General features: G+C 51.0%; 1 protein-coding gene across 1 annotated transcript; it reads right to left on the bottom strand.

The window, feature by feature from the left end:
- Positions 1-346: 346 nt before the first annotated feature.
- Positions 347-3,900, bottom strand: SSTR1 (somatostatin receptor 1). The gene has a single exon (XM_009964290.3). The coding sequence runs from the start codon at positions 3,592-3,594 to the stop codon at positions 2,524-2,526; it is 1,071 nt and encodes a 356-aa protein (XP_009962592.2). The 5' UTR covers positions 3,595-3,900; the 3' UTR covers positions 347-2,523.
- Positions 3,901-5,587: the final 1,687 nt, after the last annotated feature.

Raw genomic sequence — 5,587 nt, 5'->3', positions numbered from 1 at the left:
ATCCACCAGCGTAGAAAGTACACTGACTCCCTGTCTAATCTGACCACACGTAACAATACGCCTGGGTGAAAAAGACCACATGAGCTTATAAAATTTATACCATTTTGAAGAGATTGTGAGTGAGATTTTAAGTGAAGCTCTACAAATAGCATGGCATGGTGTCATGGGGTATTTTACTCTTTTGACAGATGTTTGGTTTCTGTGAAAAGTTAAACAAGCTTATAAAGATATTTCATGCTTTTTTCCCCCATAGGTGCATGTAAAACATTACCACAATTAATATTTGCATATTTTCTTTAAATGAGGTCCACTGGGAAGTAAAAGAAAAGAAACTGTACAACTGTCAAAGCTTTTCACAAAATATTTTAATAAGGATGTAACAGCTTCCACATTAGCAATTTTTAAACTAAAAGGAGCTGACTCACAGTTCATTGAAGTGAATTAGGATTTTTTCTCTCATTTCGATGGACTTTGAATCAGACAACTTTGAAATACTAAATTTATACATTCATTTAACAGTACGTAATTTTTGGTGAAAGAAATGTACAAAGTAGTATCCTGCTTTTTGCTGCTGAGAACAGCTAAAAGGTATAATTTAACAAAAACTTGTAGTAAGTCCACCACTGCAAATGCTAAATGCCTGAATTGTCAACCTTACGCTTAACACCGTAACACCGTACTTAAGCACCGTAGCTATGAGTACAATGCTACGGCTATGCTGCTGCTAGAAATTTTTCCCAATCTCTTGCTTCAGATTGCCGGTACTTATAATTAATACAACCACAGTATTGTGCTAAAGAAGTGATTTGTCACAGCCACAGGGGCACCTGCCACTGTGTGACACTGTTAACATAGGCAGTAAAAAGCAAAAAACATAACTGCTTATTTCAGCATGGTCCGTACCGATCCTCACGTCTGGCATAAGAGGAGCAGGGATAGAAGATTATGTTTAATCAGCTGTCGTTTATCAAACAAGAAAGCTTCGTTCATCTATATGATAATTGATCTGTCATAAGATGGGAAGAGAGAAAACTCAAAAGAGAGAATTTTTGTGGGGGAGACATCGTAGATGAAAGAGTTAGAAAAAGTGACAATCTTTTTATCTGAAAAGGAGCCTTCTTAAGCATCACCCATTTAAAATGCAACCTTGCAAGTAGCCACCACAGACATAAGTACACAGTATAAATTGCTTCAGAGAAACACGTTCACAACACAGTGACACAAATCAAATAAAAAAATCAAATAAAAAGACATCTGGCACACAATAAAACCAAGAATTCTCAGAAATGAAACATTAAGAAGCTCTGGGCCAGTATATTACATTGGCAACATATGAAACCCATTTTAGTTTTTTTTTTTTTTAGTGCAACAGAAGAAACTGGAGCTAGGGTAATAGCTATTATCAAACAGCTACTTTTTTTTTTTTTTTTTTTTTTTTGTGTGTGTGTGTGTGTGTTTGTCAAGTATTTATTTCAGAGCCTGGTGGAGATTTTTAAACTAATCCCTCTTTTGCCATGTAGGCTAAAGTGACTTTGCAGCCACCCAGGTCATATATAACTGTCTCAGCTCCCTTCATCGCTGTTTCACGGCTGATAGAGCAGGCGCAAGACAATACCTTCACAGTCTAGCGCTCTCTTTAAACTTGATTATTAGCACACTTTATTGTATGTATGGACACATTGAAACATTTCCCAGCTCAGTGCTCCCCCCAGCTCCTGGCTCAGTGCTCTGCTCCCTGTGAGTCACGGGACTGTTTATCTCCTGTTATCAGCAACCTGCTGCGCAGCTCTGAAGCACAGCAATAATCTGCCCTGCTCGCCCGAGCATAGCACAGAGCACCAGAGCAGCAGTGAGGCGGAAGCTATCTGCAAAGCAAAGAACAGCTCCACGACTCTGCTGCTTCTTTTCTTGGGGCCTTTTTGCTACCTGTTTTCTTTTTTAGTCCTGGTGGGGGAGGTGTAGAGGGATGTTACTTGCTCCTTCCTGGGGGAGGGCAAGGTGTGTGTTAGGGGGGACTTTTCCCATCATATCTACTCTCTGAAGGGGAGGTGCATGCTGACAGATGCTGCGTAGGGTCTCTTTCAGTCGGGGGGAGTCTGAGCCTGAATGCTAGGGCTTGACTGAAGGAGGCTTGTCTCAGTGGCCTGGGGGTCCCACCAACCAAGCAGGGGGGCAATCTGTATAAAAGGTGAGGGGAGAGTCGCTGCGGGACCCATACAGCCACTCACTGGACACAGAGAGAGGTGACAGAGCCCAGCTCCCAGACCCTAAATCGAGCGTGGCAATTTGCTAACTGGGTGTCAAAGCATCAGCGACTGCGCCCACTCTCAAGGGAGGCAGACAGGGGGGAGGGAGGGAGTGGCAGACCAAGGATGCAAGGTTTTCTTCACTCCTTGTGCCAAACACTGCTGTTGGTGGGCAGGACTGAAACCCCCTCCCTCCCGGCCTCCCCATGCCACAGCCCTGGCCTTGCTCACCCTCCTGCTGGGGGGCAGTAGGGGAGCGGGGAGCAGGAATGCTTCCTCAGAGTGTGGTAATCCTGGAGGTGCAAGTGCCGTTCCTGTACATGCTCCCTGACTCCAAGTTGTCTGGGGGAAAGTCCTCCACGCTGTATGCCCTGCTCTTGAGGGCAGTGGCATAGTAGTCGATGGGTTCCTCTGCAGCATTGTCCATCCAACTGAGGCAGAGCAGCCTCTGGAAGGACCGCTTGAAGTTGTCCGAGAGAAAGCCATAGAGGATGGGGTTGGCACAGCTGTTGGCATAGCCCAAGATGACAGAGAGCTGGCTGATGGTGGCGTCATCCTGCTCTACAAAGACATTGACCAGCTGCACGATGTAGAAGGGCATCCAGCAGATGACAAAGACCATCACCACCATCATGACCATGAGGGTGATCTTGCGCTCTGAGCGTTTGCGTTGCTGCCAGCCAGCCTTCAGGGCCACCATGCGCATCTTGGCAATGATGAGGATGTAGCAGAGGCAGATGGCCACCACAGGCAGCAAGAAGCCCATCAGAAAGGTGTAGACCACAAAGACTACCAGCCACCTCTGCGTGGGCTCTGGCATGAGCATGTTGCAAGCCACCGTTCCATCACTGTTGGCCGCTGTGTTGGAGAAGATGATGATGGGCAGGATGATGAGGATGGAAAGCACCCAGACACCCAGATTGACCATTTTAGCCACAGTGGGCCGGCGGTACCTAGCCGCCTTGATGGGGTGCACCACGGCAATGTAGCGGTCCACACTGAGCACGGTCAGGCAGTAGATGCTGGTGAACATGTTGATGGCATCCACGCTGAGCACCAGGCGGCAGAGCAGCGAGCCAAAGGGCCAGTGATGCAGCAGGGTGGAGGTGACCAGAAAGGGGACGCTGAGCATCAGCAGCTCGTCCGCGATGGCCAAGTTGAGGATGTAGATGTTGGTGGCCGTCTTCATCTTGGCGTAGCGGAGGATCACGTAGATGACCATGGAGTTGCCACACAGCCCCACCAGGCATACCACGGAGTAGATGAACGAGATGAGGATGGCGCTGCCCTGAGACTCGCTCAGGGTGCTGTTCGGGACGCCAGAGGAGTTCCTGCCGCCCGAGTCCATGCCCCCCGCCGTCGCCTCCTCCGAGGCGCTGCCGGCTCCGCCGCTGTCGCCGCCGCTGTCGCCGCCGCCTCTGTCGCCGCCTGCACCGCCCGGGAGCCTGGTGCAGGTGCCATCGGGGAGCAATCCCCTGCCCGGAGCTCCCCGCCCCCGGCTCAGAGCAGCAGCCGCCCGCCGCGGGCCGGGCTCGGCATCCCGGCGGGTCCCCGGCGCGGCGGCTGCGGGGCGGGAGGCGGCTGCCGGCGCCGCTCGCTCCGAGCGGCAGCACTTGCTGCTCCCCGGCTGGTGAATGATTAGTAGGCAGCGGCGCGTCACCAGCTACGAAAAGGAGGAGGGAAGGAGAAGAGGAAAAAAAAAAAAAATTAAAAAAAAAAAAATGCGGGAGGAGACGTAAGTGGGTGTCCCTCCCAGCCCACTCGCCCCGCCGCCCGCCCGCCTCCCATCCCGCCCTCCGGCTGTTCGCAGCCCTGGCAGCTCCGGGGCTGCCGGAGTGCAGCCTCCTCCCTGTCCCCGTTGCCCCCCCCCGCCCTCCCTGAGTCCTTCCCGACCCCACACTGCTCTCCCCATCCAGTATTGTTTCCGCTTCGCTGCACTGCCCTCCCACGCCGCGCTGGTCGTGCCCCCACCCCGAGCCAGCACCCTCTTCTCCCCCCTCCATTCTGCACTGCTCCCCCTCCATGGCACCTGGGTCCGGGCCAGGGGCACCCCAAGCAAAGAAACCATTCTTTCTTCTTTAAGAAAGAAGCCCGGGTCATGCGGGGGGTGGGGGGTGGGGAGGTGGGAGTGGGGGGTGGGGGGTGGGCGATGTTGCCTGGGCAGGCATGCCTCATGCCCACACAGCTGCTGTATCCCTCCCCTGTCACCGCACCGTGTGTGCACTGCCCACCCCTTGGCGCCGGCACCAGGCATGGCACTAGGACAGACACATAACCCTCAGCCCTAAGTAAGCAGCACTGCCTGAAAACAGCAATGGCCATGCCTCCCCGCACCACGCAGCTCCGTGCCCCCCCACCTTGTCCTCTCCCACCACCCCCACCAGACAGAGCACTAGCAGCATCCAATACTTTACAGTTCTGCCCCTCCCCACACACTCAGTCCTGAAACATGCCCTGCCTTGTCCCATTCTGACACCCCAGCATATGGTCTGCCTCTGTCCATCACACATCCAGCAGCGCAGGCACCTGTTTGTACACTACAGCTCTCCATTACTATTTACACCACGATGGTGCCAAGACCATCCTAGCTATGCTGGTATGCAAACACACAGTATGCCCACTCTTTTGTCCCCTCACATACTGCTTCCACTCACAGGATCTCTGCAAGTTCAACCATCACATGCTGCATCACCAGCACTTACAACCCCTTTTCTTAATATTGTACTTAAACATATGCATATCCCTGATGGGGTTGTATCCACAGAGTGAGGCTATAAGCCCTCCTCAGCACTATACGGTGACACAAACCACTGACACCATCTCCATTCATACAGTACTTCTACATATAAGTAGCCATCACTACATAAATGACTTATCCCATGCTACACCCATACATCCACAGACTGCTTCTCTGCACTGACCCGTACTGTGCTGTTTCGTACACACACCCTGAGCCTAGACAAAGAGTCACGTACACAGATAGCTACTCATGCTATCATCACTAGACAGACACTGCTGCCTCACTTGCAGTTCCAAACACAGGTGAACATCAGCAGATAGTCCTAATACTGCATCTCTATACCCTGGCAAGCATACTTCTTTGTGTGTTGGGGTTGTTTTTTTTTTTTTAAATGTATGGTCTTCACATATGCCTCTCCTTATGGGCAAATGTCTCTTATTTCCCTATATGTTATTGCTTAATGTATGCAGCCTGTCCTTACATACTTATACATAACCACTTAATCAGTTTTGATATACCACCACCACCTGCCCAATCTGTATTAACCAGACATTGTTACTCACTAATGCACACACCCTGATGCTTGATCACTGCATCAACA

This window comes from Tyto alba, unplaced genomic scaffold, assembly GCF_018691265.1.
Source record: "Tyto alba isolate M040663 unplaced genomic scaffold, T.alba_DEE_v4.0 Super-Scaffold_18, whole genome shotgun sequence".
NCBI lineage: Eukaryota > Metazoa > Chordata > Aves > Strigiformes > Tytonidae > Tyto > Tyto alba.
Note: the sequence above shows the minus strand (reverse complement) of the source record. Positions and strands in the feature narration are given on the sequence as shown.

What these genes read in the sequence shown, in the direction of transcription:
- SSTR1 (XM_009964290.3), bottom strand. Translation starts at nt 3,594, where the DNA reads ATGGACTCGGGCGGCAGGAACTCCTCTGGCGTCCCGAACAGCACCCTG.